Here is a 24160-nt window from a genome sequence, read left to right on the forward strand (position 1 = left end):
TGAAGACAGAAGAAGGAAATTTAGATGGGAAAAGACACTGCATTTTTTAAAGAAAATAAGATGTTCTTTTAAAAGATATATTCAAAACACAATAGTCCTTGGAAATTAAAAATGTGATAGCAAAAACTAGAAATCTACTCAAAGATTTGGAAAATAAAGTTAAAGAAATCTCCCAAAAAGTAACAGGAATTCAAGGAGATAGAAAATTGAAGAAAAAAAGTTGAGAAACATATAAGCTTAATCCAGGATATACAATATTCAAGTAGAAGTTCTACAAAAAGAAAAATAGAGGGGTAGGGGAGATCTTACCAAAGAAATAATACAAGTAACTTTTCCAAATGTCCCTCTAGATCAGCAATGCTCAACCGGTGAGTCGTGACACCTTTGGCGGTCGAATGACCCTTTCACAGGGGTCGCTTAAGACCATCCTGCATATCAGATATTTACATTATGATTCATAACAGTTATGAAGTAGCAACAAAAATAATTTTATGGTTGGGTCACAACATGAGGAACTGTATTTAAAGGGCCAGAAGGTTGAGAACCACTGGTCTAGATTGAAGGCACCGAGCACAATGAAGGAAAAGAATTTACACTAGGTATCATGAATCCAGACTTTGGAGCTTAAGAGAAAATCCCAAAAGATCCCAGAGAAGGGAAACTGATCACAGGAGTGAGAATGGCACATAATTCTCAATAGTAACACTGGAAGCTAGAAAGTATTGGAATAATACCTTCAAATTTTCTAGGGCAAATATTTCCAATCTAGAATTTTACACCAGCCAAACTATCAACCAAGGGTGAGTAGAATAAGAATTACTTCCCTTAGACACTTTTTCAGAAACCTCTTAGACAATATTTTCCACAAAAAGAAGTAAAAGTAAAAAGGGAAGCAGAAGATGTGATACCCAAGAAATAAATAACTGAAATATGATATTTCTATCACATTTTTAATTTCCAAGGATTATAAGCAAATTCCCAAGGATTATGATAAGGAAAAATTTCAAGGAAGCCGCCATGTAGCAGGCCTAGAGGTTCCCATTTGGATTGTAGATGATGAGTCGGTGGTGACAGGAGAGATATCCCTAAGATGAAAATGAAACCGTCTGATATGTATTAGTATATTGAGAAGATGTTGCCCTACCAGTGGAAAGTTTGATGACAAATAACAAGAAAGTGAATTAATTTTTATAAGCAATGATTAAATCCAGGGAAAAATTAAAAAGTGACTACGAAATGAATGATAAAATATTGACAGTCATACACATGGAAAGAATGAGTATGATTTTATAGTAGAAAGTCATTATACATAGCATAACACTAAAGTATCAAAAACTAAAAGGATAAATATTGAGACATTGGGAGGCAAATAGCAGAAGAAAGAGGGGAAAGAGTTCCAAGTAGCTGCCTCTGGAAAGAAGTGATATGGGCAATGTTAAAGGGGCAGGAGGCAACTCTCTTTTCAATATAATTTTATTTTTACAACTTTGTACACATATGACTTTAGTAAAAATTAAAATAAAAATCAAACTTCAGACTGGTCTGTCTCTTGATGACCTACAATTAAACAGAACCACATTATAATTAAAAGTGTCTAACTAGTCCAAAGAAAGAGTCATCTCCAATTTTTGAAAGGTCCTAAAAATATTTCAGTCAGACTCAGTTCCATAAAAGAGGCGTTCCAAATCTCTATATCATAAATTAACAAAATTTATGTGACTACGTAACTGGAAGCGAGGCAGCCAAGAACACAAAACGGACTGGTGGAACAGAATTTGCGTTTTTGGTTCCTGTTAAGGTGCTCTGAGTTTGGGGGAAGCATTGTTCCTAGAAAGGAAATTCCAAAGCTTCATTTCCTGCAGTTGAAAATTGAATCTAAAAAATTATCAGAGCCTGAATGCTTACCGGTCCATGAGGAAATGAGGTAGAGACTGTAAGAAACACCCAAGGCCCATAACAGCACATCCGATGCCAATCATTCTAGGTCTGTGAAATTTCGTTCCAAAATAACTCACAAATATAATTAAAAAAAGATTTCCTAAGGGGGAGAAAGTGAGTTAAAAATAAATATTTCAGTAAGTATGCGAAATAGCATAATGAACAGCCTAACTCAATCATTTACTATCTAGCATTCATTGTATAAACACTATCTCAACTATTGGGATTGGTGCTAGGGATTCATGAAACAAAGAAGACACAACCTCTGCCCTGAAGGAGGGCTATTTTATGTGGAGAGCGGCTACAGCATTTGGACCGGTTCAAGCCTCAGACTAATGAGAGGGCACTATCCTCTCGTGGCAAAGCCACGTGCAAGTCCCAGCACAATTACAGCCTAAGGCTTATAGTTGTAAGCTTGACCTTATGGTCTGAACCTGTGGTCCCATGTGGCTGAGTGATGTGGGCGTAATAGAGTTCAGGTGCTAGTAATTGAGTAGATTCGAAACCCCCGAGAATGTTGTAAACATCTTGACCACGTCCTTACTTTGCCTCGTGGAATCTGGCTATGAAATAGACTCGGCTTGCAGGCTGTGGCGCTGTCTCTCTAATCAGAGGGCAGTGTCCCACCTAGCCCCAACTTTATTCTCTTGTCTGTCTTTTCTAATCCTTCACCGCCCTGCCCACCTCAGGTTCACCCATGGCCATGCTGGCACGGCACAATTTTACAATGTTGAAAGGTACATAAACAGATCTCTATGCAACAAAAATAATTAAAAATGGCAGAGAAAGGGAAGCCAGAAGAAGGGATAGAAGACTGATTCTGGGAAATTTTAAAGGCTGTATTTGTGATTAGCTAGCCTTAGGTGTCAGACCATGTGTCACCTCTGGCCTCTCTCTCCATGCCTGCTCCACAGAATATCAGAATATGATGTTTCCTATGCTTGGGGGGAAAAAAGCAAAAGTCAAATTCAGATAGATAAATGTTTTTCTAGCTTATGATTAAAATATAACTTTATATTGGTCAGCATAACCAAGTGAGGGATCTGTGTTTATTTCTACTTCTTTCCTTAGAAGTAAAAAAATTGTGGATTCCCCACTTTTCCAAGTGTTCTTAGAAGTAAGTCTGGATTTGAGGAGTAAATAACTCAATGAAAAATTGATTCCCATGTCTTAGGATAAAGAAACTAATTGGGGAAACCTGATTATGGACAAGCCCTTGATAAGTATAAAGAGCTGAGAGTCAAAAATATTCTTTTGTATCTGTGCTATCCTTTAGACCAGAGGTTCTCAACCCTTTGGGGGTCGAACCACCCTTTCACAGGGGTCACCTAAATACATCCTGCATATCAGATTTTTACATTATGATTCATAACAGTAGCAAAATTACAGTTATGAAGTAGCAACAAAAATAATTTTATGGTTGGGGGTCACCACAACATGAGGAACTGTATTAAAGGGTCGCGGCATTAGGAAGGTTGGGAACCACTGCTTTAGACCATGAGCTGAGCTATACAAGACTATGTGAAGAGTTATTTGCAACTCCATCACCTAGCATACAGGTGATACAGGGAGCTGAACACTAGGAGACAGAATCAAGAATCGCCCGTTTCAATTTTGCCTCTCCTCAATCCTGATTTTTCGTTCAGAGCTTGATTAAATATATTAAAGGCAACTCTTATCTTGAAGGATGTAGGAGCCATGATAAAACTGTAAAGAAGTGGTATTTATATTTCTATGCAGCAAGTTCACAGGATAAATCTTTATCTCCCTCATTCTTCCTCTCTGTCCTCACATCTTCCCAGTCATCCACAAGAAGCAGGACCTAAGAATAGACTTTATCTTTCCTTCAATTCAGAGAGATGTGAAAGCAGTTTCTTCTTCCCTCTGCACTTAGGAAGAATTGTCAGTTTCCCAGAACAACAGGAGAAGGAAAATATTTGCTTTTTCCTTTGGAAAACAGATTCCTTTGTTTTCCATTGTATTTCCTAAGTATCAAGATGGAGCCCTTAAGAGTCATCAAATTATAAATTAAATGTAAATATTATAAATGCTTAACTACTTATGCTAAATAACGAGAAACTATTAGAATAAAATACCCAGTGCGGGACATGTGGTAATATTTAGGTGTTATTCAGATGCAATATTTAAATGAATTATTTCTAAGCACACTCCAAACTTAGCTAGGCTATTCAATCTGTTTCAGAAAATATACTCTTCAGTAAGATTAAATTGCCTAAAACAAATAAGAATAAAATTCAGACTAGCTCTATAGATAAAATAAATTATAAAAGGAAGTAATATGGGAATAATTCATTACCAATCTCAAAACTCCCATTAATAAATCCAACTAGTGATGTCGGGATGTTGAATTGTCTCTCTATTTGTGTGAGCATGGAATTCATATAAGATCCAGATAGTGTTTTGGATATAAATGCACATGTTATTGCCAGCAGAAACATCTAGAAAGAAAAGAATATAAGATTTTATTTTTAAATTGTATTTTTGCCACCTGTTGACAAAATATCTTCTACCACAAGACTGAATTAAATCTCCAATTTAAGTTATCCTTGAATTGACAAGAAACTTTTTGTTGTTGTTGTTGTTGTTGTTGTTGTTGTTGTTAATCCTCACCTGAGGGTATTTTTTCCATTGATTTTTAGAGAGAGTAGAAGGGAGGGAGGGGGAGAGAGAGAGAAACATCCCTGTGAGATAGACACATCGATTGGATGCCTCCAATGCAACCCCAATTCAGGGCTGAGGATGAACTTGCAACCCAAGTATGTGCCCTTGACCAGGAACCTATATAATTGTATTAACCAATGTAACCACAAAAAATTCAATCCTATATAATAAAGAGGTAATATGCAAATTAACCATCACTCCAACACACAAGATGGCTGCCCTCATGTGAATACAAGATGGCCAGCAGGGGAGGGAAGTTAGGAGGGACCAGGCCTACAGGGGAGGACAGTTGAGGGGGCCCCAGGCTTGCAGGGGAGGGAAGTTAGGGGTGACCAGGCCAGCAGGAGAAGGCAATTGGGGGTGACCAGGCTGGCAGGGGAGGGCAGTTAGGGGTGACTGGGCTGGCAGGGGAGTGGTTAGGGGGTGATCAGGCTGGGAGGCAGAAGCGGTTAGGGGCAATCAGACAGGCAGGCAGGCAAGTGGTTGGGAGATCCAGTCCTGGATTGTGAGATCGGGCCTGGGATCAGGCCTCAACGAGAAGTTAGACATCCCTCTAGGGGTCCCAGATTGGAGAGGGTGCAGGCTGGGCTGAGGGATACACCCTCCCTCCCTCACCCCAACCCCGCACAAATTTCATGCACTGGGCCTCTAGTAAATATATAAAAATAAATAAATATTAAATTTATGATATTGATCCCTTCAGGTTTAATATAATCAAGCCAATGTAAGCAAGGCACATTTTAAATTATTATATTTGTTATTCACATCGTTAGAAAAATACATTGTTCTTACACACACACACACACACACACACAAAAAAAAAAAAAATCTGATTATTAAGCAATTGCCTCTCACTTTACCTGATAAACTTCTACTTGCATTATTTTGCCATAACATTCAGATCAATGTCTGATCTTGCCAAACTCAAAAGTGATCAAAAATTAAAGACCAACTGTTTATAAGTAATGCCTGGCTTGACTTTTATCCACAACTGCTATCGATAATAAATAGCAAATATTTATTGAATTTTTACAATAGTACAGTCATTATTTCAAGCATGTGAAAAGAAAAAAATCCTATCAGATAATTATATTTTATTAACCTTCTCAGATGAGAAAACTGAAGCACAAAGAGGTTAAGCAACTTGCCTAAGGGTTGAAGCAAGTATGCAGTTGAACTTAGATATGAACCCAGGGAGCCTGGGCCTCGAACCTTATTTTTAACCTCTCAGTTTCAGGAGAAGGACATGACAATTGAGGATAGTTTAAGGGAAAATTTACAAATATAACAAACATGGCATTTCAGGCAAAATTAGTTTTCTACATCTATATCATAATTCCCCACTTTCATGTACATGTGTATATTTTCCCTACACACGTACAAAGAAAAAATAAACATTTGATAGGGAGAAATTGTTGGCAGTGTCTTAGTTTGGAAACCGCTTGCAGGCACTAGCTATAGAACCAAGACAAATATCCAGATCCCTTGGCTTAAAATAAATTCAGATTGTGTTTGAAGGCAAAATGTAAAAAGAAATTGCTGTGAAATAGTCAAGATATTAGAAACAGCTAACAAATGAGCATTTTTCTTATTGAAAATGGTTGGCATGCTGCCAAAGCTTGAAGTGAACAGTTGTTTACTTGGTCATTGTGGAGTGATCACTGCCTATAGATCAGCAATCATTTCTGCCTAGGAACCATTTTCCAGGAGAGATCCCCACACTCCTCTGGCCCAGAGACCGCTGAAGTGGGGGAGGGGGCATTTAATTAGCTTTTGATCTAGGAAAATAAGTCCTGCTGTAACATCATGCCTGAAAAGGTTAAAGACTCTGTCTTCTGTTTAAGTTTCCCCACACTATCTTCGATTAAATTGCCTGAATCAATAGCCCGATTTAGACACACTTTCAGTTATAAAACATACTTCATTAAAGCAAGAAATTATCACCATAACAGGTAGTAGGACATTAACATTAGATTACTTCATGAACATATGAACAACTTTATAAGCTCTAAGTTAAAAAAAAATACATATACATACATACATGCAAAAAATTCCATACCTTCAACTTGGAAAAACATCTTATTCTTTGGGTTTCAATTTTCTCAGTTTCTCCCATGTTGTTCTTCTGAGTGTTCCAAAGTATTTATGATTTAAATCTTGATATTTCTTAGTTCTATTGTTTTAAGAAGATAAAAATATATTAAATTACTGACAAACTCCTAAGTCGTTATTCTTTTGAAGAAAATACTAAATTTGAATAACATAATCAGAAACCATTGTACAAAAACACCTGGGAAGCTTTTGATCTCCATCTAGAAAATAATGACATTAAAGAAGATTTAGTTGCTAAGTTTCCATTGAAAAAGGTCACATCAAATAACTTTAGTTACTCTTTAGTGAGATTAAAGATAGAATTATTTGTTATGTCCTCTTACAAAATAATGACCATGTGGTTAAAACAAAACTTTTCCTTTCTTTAACCAAAATAAATAGAACCAAAGTGCACTTTTTTTGGACTTACATGGAAATGCTGCTTTTAAGAACACACAGACTTTGATTTGTGTTTGTGCTAAAACTCTGCTTCAGCTAGCCTACCAAAGTTCAAAAATCTCTGTTTGGCTAGGCTCCCTCTTCAAGTTCTTTTCGTTCCAATACTTCCCTGGAGTTTCAAGAAGGGAAGCACTTTCTGGGGCACTGCTGATTCACGGAAACCTGGGGAGGCATGGAATTTTAATTATGGAAATAGCCTAAGTAAAAACAACAAATAGTTCTCTGATCTGGAAAAGAATCCTACAGTTGCAAGATATGAGGTTTAGGAGATGACCAAACATATAAGTTTGCTGAATCCTATTCCCCTACACACATAAAGGCAAACCTATGTAATAAATACAGGTCTGTGTGTATCTATAAGTATATATATAAATTATATAGGCACACATTTTTACCTGTAAAACATTACTTAAACGCTATTCAATTTTATTAACCCCTTTTTAAATTTTTGTCTATTTTTGTCCTAGTGTCTTGAAACTAGGACAATATTTTGTACCAAAACCAAAGTGTTCACTATGACAATATTTATTCTAGTAAATCTATTTTAAGAAGGGAGAATAATATATTAGCAGTATTTCCCAAGTTACTTTATGAAAATCCTCTGAACAATATCCACTTAACAAATAATCCTAAATGCACTAATTTTTAAAGACCTTACTGCTTTACCTCTATAAGTTTGCTGAATCCTATTCCCCTACATACATGAAGGCAACAAACACTGCATAGTGTACGAGCTTAGTTCTCTTTTCTCATGCTATGATGGACACAGTTATATATTGAAAACCTACTGCGTGCCAGTCATAGTGTTAAGCACAGAATTTCGGAAACGAACAAGAAAGACTAGCTATCCCAAAGACACTATAAACTAGGCTCTGTGGAAAGCACTTGTACCCAGATCCCAAGAAACCTATATTTTAATTAGGAATGGTAAAACTTTTAAATAAAACACACTGGAATATAGCTAAACAGTGTATGACCAAATTACAAATGCTTTGGTATGTAGGAAATGAAAAAATGTATATATCATTAATGGAAATTGTTAAAAACAGTCTTGACAATTCCAAATGGCCCCACAGATGAAATCGTGCTGCAATCTCCACATAAAATGCCAAATCACCTTAATCAAAGTTCAAGTGCAAGAGCTAGTTTTGAAGAAAAAAAAAATGAGAGACTAGGATAACTTTTCAAATGAATGGAAACTGCTCTTCTTGGGTCCTCATCTGTAATACATATGCTTTTATTATACATAAACCTCTCAACTGCTCTCTCCTCTTCCTTCTCATGATTTAAAATCCAATCTTACTCCCCTTCATTTTTCCTTCTACCTCTCCTTGCCAAAATCCGAGCCCAATATAGTCACCCAATCAAACTATAAGAGAGGAAGAGAACTTATTCCTCTTCCATGTCAAAGTTGTCTTCACTCTTTTTAGTGGCTAAAGACATGACTCTTCTAAATCCCTATGTTTTCCTATCTGACCAGGGGACATAAAAGGTGTAGTAACACAGAAGATCACCGCATTGTAGAATACTGTAGTTCCTTCTTTGCATCGTGACACTATGGAACCATCTTGAGCACATTTTATCACCATGCCTCAAAGGTTTATTTCAGAAAGTGTTTGCTCTCTTGAAGGATGTCTTATAAACAAACGTGTTGACTGGGATAAAAGGCACTTTGAAGCTCAGCACTCGGAATGAAGTCAATTCAATTCAATTAACACTAAACATTTTCCTAATTTGCCAGCTTATACAGTGAAAACATTTTAGCTTTTCATACACACGTTAGGTGAGAAAAATAAATTAATTAACAGTAAAATCTATTGTTTCTTGAACAAAATTCGTGAAATCCAATAGTTAATGTCACAATCACTTTGAGCATTGTGGTTGCAAATCAGGGAAAGCACGCATTGTTTCTTCATATCCTTGAGGAGGGCAAGTGCCAGCTGTGTGAACAATCCCCTTTTGTTAGCACAGGGTGTTTACATGGTGACTTTTGTTCCTGGGACCACAGTGCCACAGATAAATCCTCATCAATCATCACTGCTAATGAAAATGACTTGCTGAAGCTGTATTAAGAGGAGAAGCATGTTATTTCTCTAACCCCTTCTCGGCATTCAAAGGGGAGCGGGAAATTCTTCGATATGCATTCTCACAAAAATGTGGTTGCATTTTTTCCATGTCTACTGGTCACACAATTCTGGGTTTCTTTTTTGTTTTGTTTAGTTTTGTTTTCATTGTAGTCAAAGCACATTACAGAATTGTTAACTATATACACATTTTTGGATAGCAGGGCTCTAGCACTTTTCATCTTGCGTGACTCTGAACAGCAGCACTCAGGTTTTTGACACTCCTTAGTTGCCAGCCTTAACAAATCTCAATCGCAAAAGAATACAATTTTTTTACAAAACAAATAAATGACCTTGTTTGTGCTCTTTCCCCCGTGTTAGATATATAGACATCTTTTTTTTTAAGACTGGGAAATGCATACTTTTAATTTTACAACATAGTATTGAATTAACAAAATAAAGGCTTTACTTTATCATGGCAAAACTAGTAGTACATACATGAAGAAGACTTAGGAGAACATCCTTTCCTTGGGGAAAGAAAGAGAGAGAGAGAGAGAGAGAGAGAGAGAGAGAGAGAGAGAGAGAGAGAGAGAGTCATACCAGCAACATCTTAAGAAAATTGTTTATTTCCAGAATCTTCAAATGGCTTCTCCCTCTGCAAGAAGAGGACAGCCTCTTGGGAGTATCCAGCTGAAATAATTCAACCAATACCAAACCAAGCAAGCATGTGCCAATGGAGCACATGGAAAACCAACAATGACTCTTTGTATAATGCCTACAAAAATTATTTTACTTCTATTAGTTCATTTTCATCAGAAATTAAAGAATAAAATATTGGATTCTGCAAATAAGCCTTACAAATACAGGTATTATTTTACTTCTTATGATTAGAGGGGGTACCAGGGATGCATCACTCTAGGCAAAACAAAAGGAGAAACAATTGAAACATATGGCTATGCCTGTGATTTCTCCATGCCAACCAAAGAGTGAAATGCACAGAAACACAAGCAAAATAAATATACCTACTCTGTTATTTTAGAAAACTTACTGTCTGACTCTGATAATAGACCAAGACACGGAAAAGCCAAACTGATACTTGACTTCCCAAGTCTTCAGGAGAACTGGTTGTGAATAGCATCAGTGTTACATCCAATGCAAATAACGCTAAAGAATGATCAGGTTATTATCAGAGTGGCCAATCTTTTCCACACTGGCAATTTAAATTATTTTGTTTCTTTAAAATTTTATCCCAATGTTGTTGTCCTTTTGCCTGCACACACATAGTTTTGGTTACAGAAACATGTTCCTTCCATTAATTATGCCAAGTAAATACTGAACTCTTCCTTTTTCTCATAGAGAAAGGAGTTTTTATCTCTTTGTAAAGCTCCCAAAATAACTGAAAATCCAAAGTGTTCAGATTTCCCCCCACCACCCATTTATTTGTGTACTTGTTCATTCACATTAACGGATATGGAAAGGCAGCTAGATATAATAAAAAATGTCAGACCATGAGGACCAGTCAGCTTGGGTTTAGTCCTAGTTTAGTCGTGAGTTGTTTAAACTCATTGAGCCTTCTTTTTTTTTTTTTAACTTATCTAAGGTACTGGAATATTTATTCCTGTCTTGCAATATAAGTATAAAGATTGAGTTGTAAATTTTATATGAGACCAATCCCTAGCATAGCTGCTGGCATAAAATAGTCACTCTGTAAATGGCAGTGATTATTATTCATTCATTACACAAATATTTATTAAAGCTCTGCTACATTCCAAACACAGTAGTTGGTGCTAGTGTTACAAAGATGAATAATATATGTGCTTGTTCGCAAGTGGTCTCACCAACTATTGGGAGAGATAGACAATTAAATAATAATAATAGTAGGTAGTTAGTGCCATAATGCAACAATTGGAGCTAAGTAATCGGAAGATGATTAATGAAAACTACTTGGATGTTCATTTGGAATATCATTTGGATTCAGTGTAATAGTATAAGTACTTGAGCTTTGAAATGAAGCACAACTGGTTTGAAAGCCCGTTGTTAAACTAGTTGTGTGATGTTTGTACAAGTCTCTTATCCATCCATACAATGAAGGTAGTATCTGTCTTTATATCAGACAAGAAAACAGACAAAGACAGGAAAAAATAGAACCCATGAAAGGCAATTCAATAGAAGAATTTTACATTCTAGGAAACTAGTCACAAAGGTATCAAAGAATTAAAAAACCAACAGATTTATACTGGTGGAAAGTCACTCCAAAGAGAAAAGGCTGAGATGCAGCACACACAGCTGCTTACTGACAAGGCACTGCTTCAAAGCGTAGAGGGAAAGATGCCCTGGCTTCCTCTTCTTGGCAACTCCATTTTCACACCAACGCCTCCCACTGATAACCTAACAGGAAATCAGATGCAAGGGAGCCTGGGAAATTTTATTTTCCCAGACAGTCCCTTGGGATAAAGAGAGGATCAGAGGATGAGAAAAAAAAACAAAACATGTGAGGTCAAAAAAAACAAATGACTAACACAGCTATAATTAGTTGGAGTGGAGTTAATATGGTAAATATGTAACAGAATGCTAATAAACAATCAACATTCAATGAAGGGTAGCTATGTATATTATTGGAAAATATACCTTCAACCCGAATGCCCTTTTTATTCTCAGTAATAGAGAATTCAGGAGATTTAACTAGTTGCAATAGCCAGCTCTTGACATTACTTATGTAGCTACTGCAATCTCTATGTGATACCAAATAAGATGTGAGATTTTTATCATCAAATCAATCGATTTTTAATTGACTCAACTGCAGAATTGTCATGTACTCTTAACTCAAATTCACCAATTGGTTCCATTTTGCATTATTTGCTCTCTCTCTCTCTCATTCTCTCTGTATACAGTCTCGTTCCCTGGTACCCAGAGGAGATTGGGTCCAGGACCCCCCACCGAGAATACCAAAATCCTTCTTTTCTCAAGTCCTTTATATACTAGTAAAATGGTATAATATTTGCACATAACCTAAGCAGAGTCTTTTGTATAATTTAAATCATTTCTAAATTTCTTATAATACCTAATGCAACATAAGTGCTATATAAATAGTTATTATTTAGTATTGTTTATGGAATAATAACAAGAAAAAGATCCATACAAGTTCAGTACAGACCCAACCATCATAGGTCTAACTGCATAGTACATGTCAGTAACAATGTCACATTTTTTTCAAGCATTTTTCAAATATCCAGTTGGTCAAATTTTCAGATGCAGAACTTATGAAGATGGGATCCAACTTGAATAAGCTGGAGATACTGTGGTCCTTTAAGTATTACTGATTTTTTCTGTGTATATTTCCTTAAACAAGATATTCTATTTTGTATAAGTATAATGCAATCCTCAAAGTCTGAGAATTAAACATTAGTTCATTATTATTATCTAATCCATGGTCTATATATTGTATCAATTGTCCTGATAATGTCTTAATAGTTTTTTGTGTGTCTTTTTTTATTTAAATGGCCCAGGATCTAACCCAGCACCATACATTGCATTTAGTTACTTTATCTCTTTAGTTTATTTTGATCAGGAAGAGTTATTCAGTTGTTTTTTCTTGACCTTGAAATTTTTTAAGAGTATACATTAGTTGTTTTGTGAAATATTTCTCAGTAGGAGTTTGATGTTTCTTCACTATTAGGTTTTAGTTGCACACTTGGGACAAGAATACCATTGAAGTGATATTACGTTCTCCTCATTCAATGACATCTGGAGACATATGATGTCAGTCTGTCCCAGTATTTTATTCTCTCCACATCCCTTCCCCCATTAGGAGAAAACTGGGCAGTGGGAAAGCACAGCCCCCTGACCCTGTTCATTAGAAATCAACTGATGACAGGAAAGACACTATTAACCCCTCCATACTCCTGCTTCCCTTTTCCCCAGGGAGGACAGCTCCTTCTCCTCCTCCTCCTCCTCCTCCTCCTCCTCCTCCTCCTCCTCCTCTTGGTATAAAATGCCAGCCGCTGCTAGCTTTGGTCATCCTGCCCTCCCCATCCAGCTCAGGAAGTCGAAAGAGGGAGGGCTCAGCCACAAGCTGAGTGAAGCAAGTTTATCAACTCCGCATAACAATAGGGCAAGAGGACCTGGACCCTGAGACCTTCCTGCTGGCCCGGCAGGCCCAGACCGGTTCACCTGCCAGTCTTCGAAGTTTGCCCTCTCCATCCCAGGTTAGAGTGTGTACCAGTGTTTTCAGTATAGTTATTATTTTTCCCTTTGTAATGAATAAGTGATTTCTATGGAGATACTTTGAGACTACATAAATATCCTGTTTCATCTTCATTCGTTGTAAATCCATTGATGGTTTTCTCATCCCGTTAGTAATGTTATATTTATTGGTTGGTAGTCTATTATAAGAGCTTCCATTTCTCTCTCAATATTTCTTTAGTCATTTATTTCAGGATGGACTCATCATGAGTTTTTATTTTACTCGATGGGTTTTAACCTATTGCCTTTATTATTTATTCATGCTCAAATTTTCTAATAGAAGCTTCTTCAAGCTGGTTCCTATAGTCTGCTGACAGGTGCTGGTAGAAGCCCCTTAAAACCGGTGCCCAAATCCTTTGGCTATCTCCCCATCTTTGTTTGGGCACTTCCTTACTTTCTGGATCCTGAGTATGTTTTAGGCTCATTTTTCACTTTCTTTGACACGACTCTCAAATTAACCCTGTTTTTGAAAATTAACCCTCCTTTAGTGATAAATAATATTTAAAGACTAAGATAGAGATATATGTACACTTGGAAAATATGTCTGTATTTCCAAATACAGGTAAATAACATAGGTATAGGTAAATGTGTAGATATTAAATATGGGTTTATACTGACACCCCCAATTTCAAGCCAACACCATCTCCTACTGCGACCAACACTGTGATCAGTACTGAAATAATCATTTATTTTTCTCCTCTTGGAAAACTTTTTTTTCTCTATTACCAACTTCAGATAATTTCTTATCATGGGTTCTTATATCAAGAAGATTTTGTTTTGCTCCAATATATTTGACTCCTAATACAATTTCATGTTATCTTTGGATTTATTTCTCAATAAACTCATGCCCTTCTTTAGTTTGCTAATTTAAAGTTAAGCTAAACTTTTTTAATTTAGTGGGGTGGCATTGGTTAATAAGATTATATAGGTTTCAAGTGCACATTTCTATGATGCATGATCTGTATATTGCATTGTGTGCCCACCACCCAAAGTCAGATCATCCTCCATCACCATCCATTTGGCCCCCTTTATCCTTTACTACCGCCCCCATCCCCTCTTCCCTCTCCTAACCACCACACTGTCCTCTGTGTCTATGAGTTTTTGTTTGTTTTTCTTATTTGTTCACTTGTTACTTTCAATTTTATATCACACAGCTTGCACCTTTCTAATGATTAACTAGGGATGAAGAGATGAGTGTCTCTATTTGCAGGTGCCTAGTGATTTTCTCAAGTTTATCTGTTCTGAGCACTCTTTGTCTTCCAGTGGATTGCTCTGTGTTCTCTACTAAGCTGAAGCAATGGAAAAGTTTTAGACTTGTTTTTTGTTGTTTTCGGTTTTTGTATATATTGTATTTGTTTTGTTTTGTAATTATTTGTATTTTCTTATGTGCTTTTTGCTAGGTTAGCTTCTAGATTGGGTCCAAGACAAACATTCTTCTTCTACTCAGCAAAAACATGGAGTCTGTTGTAATTCTCCCTATCATTGTTAAACACCCTCCCCAGATACAACAACTGATTGTTTTGCTGTTTAACACTTTCTCACTTATTAGTGAGATTGACTACGCACATTTGTACAAGTCTTTATATATTCACTAGAGGCCCAGTGCATGAAATTCGTGCACAGGTAGGGTCCCTTGGCCTAATTGGCGATCAGGGCCAAACTGCAGGCGACCGGCGGGAATATGGGTCCCCCCCACACACACACTCCACTGGCACCTGCCTTGGCTGGCCTGGCACCACCCACTTGCCAGCCCCACTCCCCACTGCTGCCGCTGGTCACCTTCCTCTGCCCACTGGCACCCACCTTGGCTGGCCTGGCACTGCCCACTTATAGGCCCCACCCCCCGCCAAACCATTGTTCTGCAGGTTGTTCCGCCGTTCGGTCGATATGCATATTAGGGTTTTATATAGATAGATGTGGGTACTCTTTGTGTGAGGAAGGATGTGGGTTATGTTAGAGCAAAGTTTATAGAAATCTGCAGAAATTTGGGGATAAGAGGAAGAGAATAAAGACTATCACATTATCAATGGGAAAGGCATGTTTGTCAGCAGAAAATAAATTGGTCAGGGACATGCTTGAAGACCCCAATAAAATGAAAAAAAGTTAACAATAGTCACAGGAGAGATTAAAACAGAATGTTAAATGAAATTGAGTAAAAAAGATTTGTGAATAGCATTAATTACTAGACTGAGTCAGATTGGATAATATGAATTGATACAGAAGTCATCAATATCTTTATGTGATTTATGCCAAAACATTCCATACAAAGAGAAAAGAAGGGAAATAAATAGATACATGCGTTTACCTAGAATTTGGAATTTCAGTTTTGATTCAGCAGTGAGTTAAGGGAGTAAAGGAATCTAAGCAGCTAGTAAGTACAGAATTGAAATTATAAACCAGGAAGTTGAGTTTGAATATACAAGTAAAGGAAAAATGAAGGAAGTGACAGACTGACACCACAAGGAGTGCCATGTTATGAATAATATAACACAAATAAAAAGTTGATTGACAAGGTTAAAAAGCTATACAAAGAAAACATTACTGATAAAGAAAAAAATTCAGATGCATTTCCTGGTGAAAAATACCCAATGAGGAGTCATTTTTGATGTGATGAGGCCACAGAACAGCTATTTAAGTAGGCTGTTATCCTAAAGGTGAAAGTGGGACTAACTGAAATGGAAGCATACTCAGAAAGACAATGTCAAGGTCTGAATAGTTGATACACAAGTGTGTGACATTTACCCAGGCTAAGCAAAAGAATTTTCAGCTCTAACTGGTTTGGCTCAGTGGATAGAGCAGTGGTCGGCAAACTCATTAGTCAACAGAGCCAAATATCAACAGTACAATGATTGAAATTTCTTTTGAGAGCCAAATTTTTTAAACTTAAATTATATAGGTAGGTACATTGTTATTAACTTAATTAGGGTACTCCTAAGGCTTAGGAAGAGCCACACTCAAGGGGCCAAAAAGCCGCATGTGGCTCGCGAGCTGCAGTTTGCCAACCACGGGGATAGAGCATTGGCCTGTGGACTGAAGGGTCCCAGATTCAATTCCAGTCAAGGGCATGTACCTTGGTTGTGGGCACATCCCCAGTAAGGCGTGTGCAGAAGGCAGCCTATCAATGTTTCTCTCTCATCAGTGTTTCTAACTCTCTACCCCTCTCCCTTCCTCTCTGTAAAAAATCAATAAAATATATTTTTTAAAAAAGTATAATTTAAAACAAAAGAATTTTCAAATGCATTAATCTCCAAACTCTCTCATACAGCACTTACTATCAGTCACTAGTGAATATCCAACTTGCCAGAACAGAGACAAACTCTAAGCCCTTACTATGGTACATGAGAAAACCAATCAGCTTCTCTGGTGGCAAGTTGACTATATTGAGACCCTTCCACCCTGAAAGGGCTATCAATTCCTCTGACCTGAAACTGGTACATATTCTACCTGTGGAAATTACTTTCCTGCTCACAGAGCCTCGGTTTGGATCATAATCTAAGTGCTTATGAAATGTTTGGTCTTTCCACATAGGATCCTGCAAAACATTACATTGGGCCAAAGGACCTACTTTATGATAAAGGAGGTTCAATGAAAGACACAATACCATGAGATCCACTGGTCCTTTTAAATATTGGATTATCCAGAAGCTACCAACATGATAGAGCAATGAAATGACCTTTTGAAGGCAAAGGTGAGGAGCCAATTTCGAGATGACACCCTGCAAAGATGAAGCACAAATATCCGAACACAGTATACTTTAATGAATTCATTGAGTATATTTTTGTTATTGTTGTTGTTGTTGTGAATCCTCACCAGAGGATATTTTTTCCATTGCTTTTCAGAGAGATTGGAAGGAAGGGAGGGAGGGTGAGAGCAAGAGAGAAACATCGATGTGAGAAAGCCACATTGACTGGTTGCTTCCTGCATACACCCCGACTGAGGGTAGGGAGCAAACCCTCAATCCAGGTACGTGCCCTTGATTGGGATTCAAACCTGTGACCCTTTTGTGCATGGGCCAACACTCTAACCACTTAGCCACATTGGCCAGGGCCATTGAATATGTTCTTATTTATGAAAAAGGAAGTATATATGAAACCATAAGTCCCAACTATGTGACCTTATATTGGAAAGCTATGATCTACAAAAGAAAACATTGGTAGAGCAATGACTATATTTTATCCCTGCTTCAGCAAAAGCCAAAGGCATAGCTATCTTCCTAGCAGTGATAAATACCTAGTTATAGATTCCAAAAAAATTTCCCTTTGACTGGAATTTGGCCTATTGTATAACCCAACATCCAGCATCATTAGATTTTATATGTATAAAAATTCTGAATTCACACAAATATAACCAAGGCCGTACTTCACTATGAAAGAAACACCCACATTTTCCAATGCACTTCATTTGGAAATAAGATGAGCTAGTAAGCCATACACATGCTATTGTGCCATTAATAGTAGGCTCATTTGTATGTTATGTGAATTGCCCATGTATATCCCCTTTATACGGTAGAGCATTTTCTTCACTCTTTGTGTGAAACTCTTAGTTACATGACTAATCCCAAGTTCACACTTATTTCCAACTATAGGAAGAAAGGCATTATTCATACCCCATCTGTTAAGAATGTATCATTTTGAAATAAAGAGTGTTTTAAGATACAGAGTGGTTTTATTCTCTTTGTAATTTGAATGGAAAAGAAATTGATTGTTGAAAGTAAAAAAACTTTAAAGAAAATTTATTTAAAACTTCATTGTCTCCTGGTCAGTATGACTCAATGGTTGAGCCTCGACCTATGAACCAGGAGGTCAGGGTTCGATTCCCAGTCAGGGCATATGCCCAGTGTGCGGGCTTGATCCCCAGTGTGGAGTGTGCAGAAGGCAGCTGATCAATGAATCTCTCTCATCATTGATGTTTCTATCTCTCTCCTCTCCCTTTTTCTCTGAAATCAATAAAAAATATATTTTTAAAAAACAACTTCATTGTCAATATATGTACACAAATTAGCCCAAGTTGATCTAGTACCCCAAGTATAATTTATTTGCTACCTACAGGGTACAAAGTAGTGCATTAGATATTGAGGCCAAGTGGTAGCCTGAGACCATTTCATCAACTTTTCTAACTCCATTTGCAATAATTATCCATACTTCACCATTAGCATGTATTATTGCTGACCAGGCACATTTATTGTTTCTTGTGCATGATCTTATTTTTACCCCTGCAATTACTAATGTTGAGTTAAACTATGTTTTGAATGTGTAGTGCATACATGTATCTAGGCAGTACAGTAATGTGGATTCAGTAGATCTCAACCAGACCAAATATGACTAAACTAGAGGCCCAGTGCACGAAATATGGGCACTGGTAGGGTCCCTAGCAGCTGCCGGCTGCCGGCTGGGGCCTCCCTCCCTTCCCTTGGCTGCCTGCCTACTACTGCCACCACTGCCGCTGACCACCACCAGCTGGGGGCTCCTGCCACCGCAAGCCAGGATCTCCGTCCCTTCCCCCGGCTGGCCCTGCCCCCTTGTCAAACTCCCAGACAATCTCCCAGTCGAGGGGACAATTTGCATACTACGCTTTTATTATATAGCATGAATGGCTGGTCTCCCTTTACTGTAATATGTCTTTAGACTGCCAGAATACGTAGTAACTTACATGTATGATCCCCCATCCTCACTCCCAAAGCTCTTTAAGTCTTGTATCAAGCCACAAATGATCAAGTCACATGACTCTTTTATCTCTTTATTATCAGTTCAACTCAGTTATTTATTATTATTATTACTTTTTTTGAGGTAGTTGATTAATTATTTTAATATTCATCCAAGGATATGCTTTTTTGTTGATTTTTAGAGAGAGGAAGGGGGAGAGAGAGAGAGAGAACCATCCATGTGAGAGAAACATTGATCAGTTGCCTCCCATACATGCCCTGACTAGGGATTGAACCCAAATCTAGGTATGTGGCCTGACTGGGAATCAAACCTTCAAACTTTTGGTGTATAGGACAGTGCACCAACCAACTGAGCCACCTTGCCAGGATATGCCCAATATTTTACATTGAGTAAGGTACAATTAAATTACAGTCTTTAAAACTTATTTTTAAAATGTCCCATAATTGTTTATTTTCAATAAAATTTTATTGCATATCACATCTATATCAACTCTCCTATCTATCTTTTAAGAGTTGACAAATTATTAATGGATGCATATGACATTCAAGGATATTGTATAGAGTAGCACACAATTACCAGGAATAATACAAGAAGAATTATGTATAGTAACTTATTAACCTCCATTGCTAAAGAGTAGAATGTAGGTAAGGTGCCTACGTAACTTATTCCAACTGGGAGACTTCTAAGGAAGAAATAGGCTATTTTATTGATGCAACAGATATTAATTGTAGATGTTATTCTAAAGTTTTTTCATTAATTTTTTTAATCAAAGTGAAACATTTGAACAAATTCAGTATTATTTTCTTAGTTGATGTTTGCATGCCAGTAGGAGACCAAATATATAAAAGTTGGGAAAGCCTTACTGCTATGGAGTTTGCCAAACACTTTCCCTGGTTTCTAATGATTACCTTGTGAAAACAATGATGAGTGGAACTTGACTGATGTAATCGGAGATATCCACAGTGAGTTTTGATGACTAATTTCTCCCAACTTTCTCATTGTGCCTATGGCAACTTGCAGTAACTTAAGAGTGAGTTAAGCTTCTAAACACTTACATACACGTTGCAAATTATGTTTTACTGTACAATTAGAAACACAAATGATCTCTCTATCTTCCACATTGCAACACGGAGCCAGAACAAAGAACTGATTTCCTAAGACCATATTTAAAACTTCTGGAAATTCTCGTGAACGTTTTGAGAATACATTATGCAATAATGTCCTATTCCCTGGATCCTGAATATCATTACCTAGTAGTAGTATGCTTAGATTAAAAAATACCTTTTGGTTACGAGTAGAAAAGCCTGAGTCCAAAGATCCTTTGGCTGAGCTCAGGGTGAGCTTTTCATATCAACTATTCTGATCCACCCATTATTTTTCCTTTTACATTCACACTACCCAAAGCTATGGAAAGACTCAGCTTATACTCAATGCACTTTTAGTAGGCATTATTAGTGCTCACCAACATTCTTAATACCTCAGCCTTTTATGCAGAATTTTTGAAAGGTTTGTTTTTATCAACTAAAATACACCAACTTCATTAGCCTGGCATTCACATCCCTCCCTAAATTAACCCCATCCTCTTTCCCGGCTTCACCGCACATCATTTCTCTTTATATACTTATGTCTGGTCAAGCCGTTTGGTTGTTTTAGTTTATTTCTATTTAACTGACAGCATCATATTTTTCTTCTTTTACACTCACTGACTCTCCCCTCCATTCCCTCCAAATTGAGCAACTGTCTAGAGTGCAACCTTTTGAAATCTTTTAGTGACAAAGTCAAAAAATTTTCATCATTTCTCTACTGATTATGAGTTCTCCACCCAGTGAACTCTCATCATGCTTTGAGGATGTCTTTTAGAGTCATATAAAATCAGAGTATTATATTATTACTACTTTAGTTATAATAAAAATACTATATTGTTATACCATTACTATATCATTTGTGTGACAGACAGATTTCTCAATTGTTAGGTACCTAACGGCAGAGACCAGGACTTAATCATCCTTTATTCCACAAATTTCCTAGTTCATGATTAAAGAGCTTGAGCTTATTTATACAACCTAGAGAACATTAGGCTACTTGAGCAGTTTCTGACTTTGGTCCTTGATATTGTGCTGGCTCAGAGCTTAACAGTTCTTATCTTTTGAAAATAACACCACCAGCATCTTCAGTTGACCATGGATTAAGCAAGTGTGCCATCTAACTAAAAACAATAACCTGCTATAAAATATACACATTTTCATTATACCAGAACATATTAATTATAATTTTCTTGCCTTGATTTGAGTTACTAAACTCTTTAGGAAATGAATTCCATTTCCTAATAAACTAAACATAGTATTACACAATTAAACATTTATATTCCACAAAATAATTATTGAAATAAAAGCCCTATCCTATCTAATAAAAGACAAATAGGATAATTAACCATACCTCCACTATGCTTCCTATTGGCTAATCAGGGCGATATGCAAATTAACTGCCAACCAAGATGGCAGCTGGCAGCCACACAGCTGAAGCGAACAGGAGGCTTGCTTGCTCCAGTGATGGAGGAAGCCAAGGTTCCCTGCCTGCCAAAGCCCAGCTCTGAGCCTGAAAGCAACAATGTTTCAATTATAGAAGCCAAACAAACCCCAGATGCCTGCTTTCAGCAGCCGAGGACTCAAGCTGGAGCTGAGCCTCAGAGCTAAAGCCGGCTCTCAGCTCCAGTGACAGCCATAGAAGGTAAATAAAGCCCAGAATTTTAAAAAAAAGAAAAAAAGGAGAGGTTGGGAGCTTCAGTCGCCCACCAGCCTGAAGACGGCCCTCAGCCCCTCACCCAGACTGGCCAGGCACCCCAGTGGGGACCCTCACCCTGAAGGGGGTGTGACCAGCTGCAAACAGCCATCATCCCCTCATCCAGGCTGGCCAGGCACCCAAGCAGGACCCCCACCCTGATCCGGGACACACTTCAGGGCAAACCAGCTGGCCCCCACCTGTGCATCAGGCCTCTATCCTATATAATAAAAGTGTAATATGCAAACTGACCCTAACAGCAGAAGGACTGGGAATGACTGGTCACTATGACACACACTGACCACCAGGGGGCAGACTCTCAATGCAGGAGCTGCCCTCTGGTGGTCAGGGTGCTCTCACAGTGGAGGAGCTCTGCTCAGCCACAAGCCAGGCTGATGGCTGCCAGTACAGCAGTGGTGGTGGGAGCCTATCCTGCCTTCTCAGCAGCGCTAAGAATGTCCGACTGCAGTTTAGGCCTGCTCCCCGCTGGCAAGTGGACATCCCCCGAGGGATGCTGGGCTGTCTGATTGCCATCTTAGGCCCAATCCCCCGGGGAGCAGGCCTAAGCCAGCAAGTGGTCATCCCCCAAGGGGTCCCAGATTGCGAGAGGGCACAGGCAAAGCTGAGGGACCCACCCCCCCCCCAAGTGCACAAATTTTTGTGCACTGGGCCTCTAGTCCTATATAATAAAAGGGTAATATGCAAATTGACCGAATGGCAGGATGCCTGGTTGCTATGACATGCACTGACCACCAGGGGGCAGACGCTCAATGCAGGAGCTGTCCCTTGGTGGTAAGTGTGCTCTCACAGGGGGAGCGCAACTCAGCCAGAAACCCTGAGCCAAGCTCACGGCTGGCAAGCACAGCTGCGGTGGCGGGCAGCGCTAAGGATGTCCTACTGCTGACGGGGAGCGGGCCTAAGCCATCATTTGGACATCCCCTGAGTGCTCCCAGACTGCAAGAGGGTTGCAGGCCAGGCTGAGGGCAACCCCCACTCCCCCCAGTGCTCGAATTTCATGCACTGGTCCTCTAGTCTATATACATAAAAGGCTAAGTGACCGGCTGGTAGCTATGACGTGCACTGACCACTAGGGTGCAGACACTCAACACAGGAGCTTCCAAGTGACAGCAACTTTGCAGAGTGCCCTCTCACACTCTGGGACCCCTTGGGGGGTGTTGGGCTACTGATTTCAGCCCGATCCCCGCAGACCAGGCCAAGGGATCCCACCTGCTGGAGGGGCCTTGCTCACTCTGCAGATGGCCTTCAAGCCCCAGCGCCACCCTTGGTGTGGTCAGCTGGAAAGGAACCGCAGGAGGTTGGCTCCAGGGCGTGTCCAGCCCATCTCACCCAGTCCTGCCCCACTGGCCACCTTCTAATTAATTTCCTTTCAATCTGCACAAATCTGAGCACTGAGCCTCTAGTATTTCCATAATAAGTAAATTCAATTTTTAAAAAAGATTTTCTCGTGGAGTGGGATGGAGGAAATGGTAATGTTTCTCAATTAATTGGAAGAGAAATGCCTTTTCATTTGAAAAATGTAAAATATACTTGCAAACTCTCCTTTTCCCTTATTTTTGATTAGGGCTATCCATTGAATTCATAACCAAACTCAAAAATAAAATTCAAATCTATACCTATTAATAAACTTTTAAAATTATTTAATTGTTGAACACTTATGAAAACATAGTACTGTAAGTGATCATTCCTCCTCGTGCTGCTCTTAAACCTACATTATTTGGAAAATATTTATGCTGGCTGAAATGTCTTTGCTTAGAAATATTTATTGATAGTGAAGAATGAGATATCAAAGAACATATTGAGTCATAGTCCTGTGGCATTTCCATCAGAAGAAATAAACACAGAGTACATTAGAAATCCAATCATGATGCTCAAACATGTGATTTAGTAAAAATAGCTACATCAATTTTTCCTATAACTAATATCCTTAAAGATATAAGCTTTCACCCAGCCAGTGTGCCTCAGTGATTGATCATTGACTTATGAACCAGGAGGTCACGGTTTGATTCCTGGTCAGGGCACATGCCCGGGTTGTTTAATCCACAGTGTGTGGTGTGCAGGAGGCAACCAGTCACTGATACACTCTCATTGATGTTTCTATCTCTCTCTCCCTTTCCCTTCCTTTCTGAAATCAATAAAATAAAAAATTTTTAAATTACTATTACTGTCCCCATTTTACAGATAAAAAAACTAGGCTGTTTGACTTCGGGTAAATCCCTTCACCAC

The 24160-nt window shown here is 38.2% G+C and overlaps 1 protein-coding gene across 1 annotated transcript in view; it reads right to left on the reverse strand.

Annotated features, from left to right (window-relative positions):
* Positions 1 to 24160, reverse strand: part of SLCO1A2 (solute carrier organic anion transporter family member 1A2) — a 59084-nt gene that overhangs the window by 26499 nt on the left and 8425 nt on the right. The window contains exons 2-5 of the mRNA XM_059682339.1: positions 7142 to 7332; positions 6680 to 6793; positions 4256 to 4397; positions 1906 to 2038 (exon numbers count right to left, since the gene is read on the reverse strand). Of these exons, the coding sequence (XP_059538322.1) occupies positions 1906 to 2038; positions 4256 to 4397; positions 6680 to 6736 (332 nt within the window). The 5' untranslated portion in view covers positions 6737 to 6793; positions 7142 to 7332. The remainder of the gene's footprint in view (positions 1 to 1905; positions 2039 to 4255; positions 4398 to 6679; positions 6794 to 7141; positions 7333 to 24160) is intronic.

The sequence above is a fragment of the Myotis daubentonii genome, chromosome 2 (genome assembly GCF_963259705.1).
Source record: "Myotis daubentonii chromosome 2, mMyoDau2.1, whole genome shotgun sequence".
NCBI lineage: Eukaryota > Metazoa > Chordata > Mammalia > Chiroptera > Vespertilionidae > Myotis > Myotis daubentonii.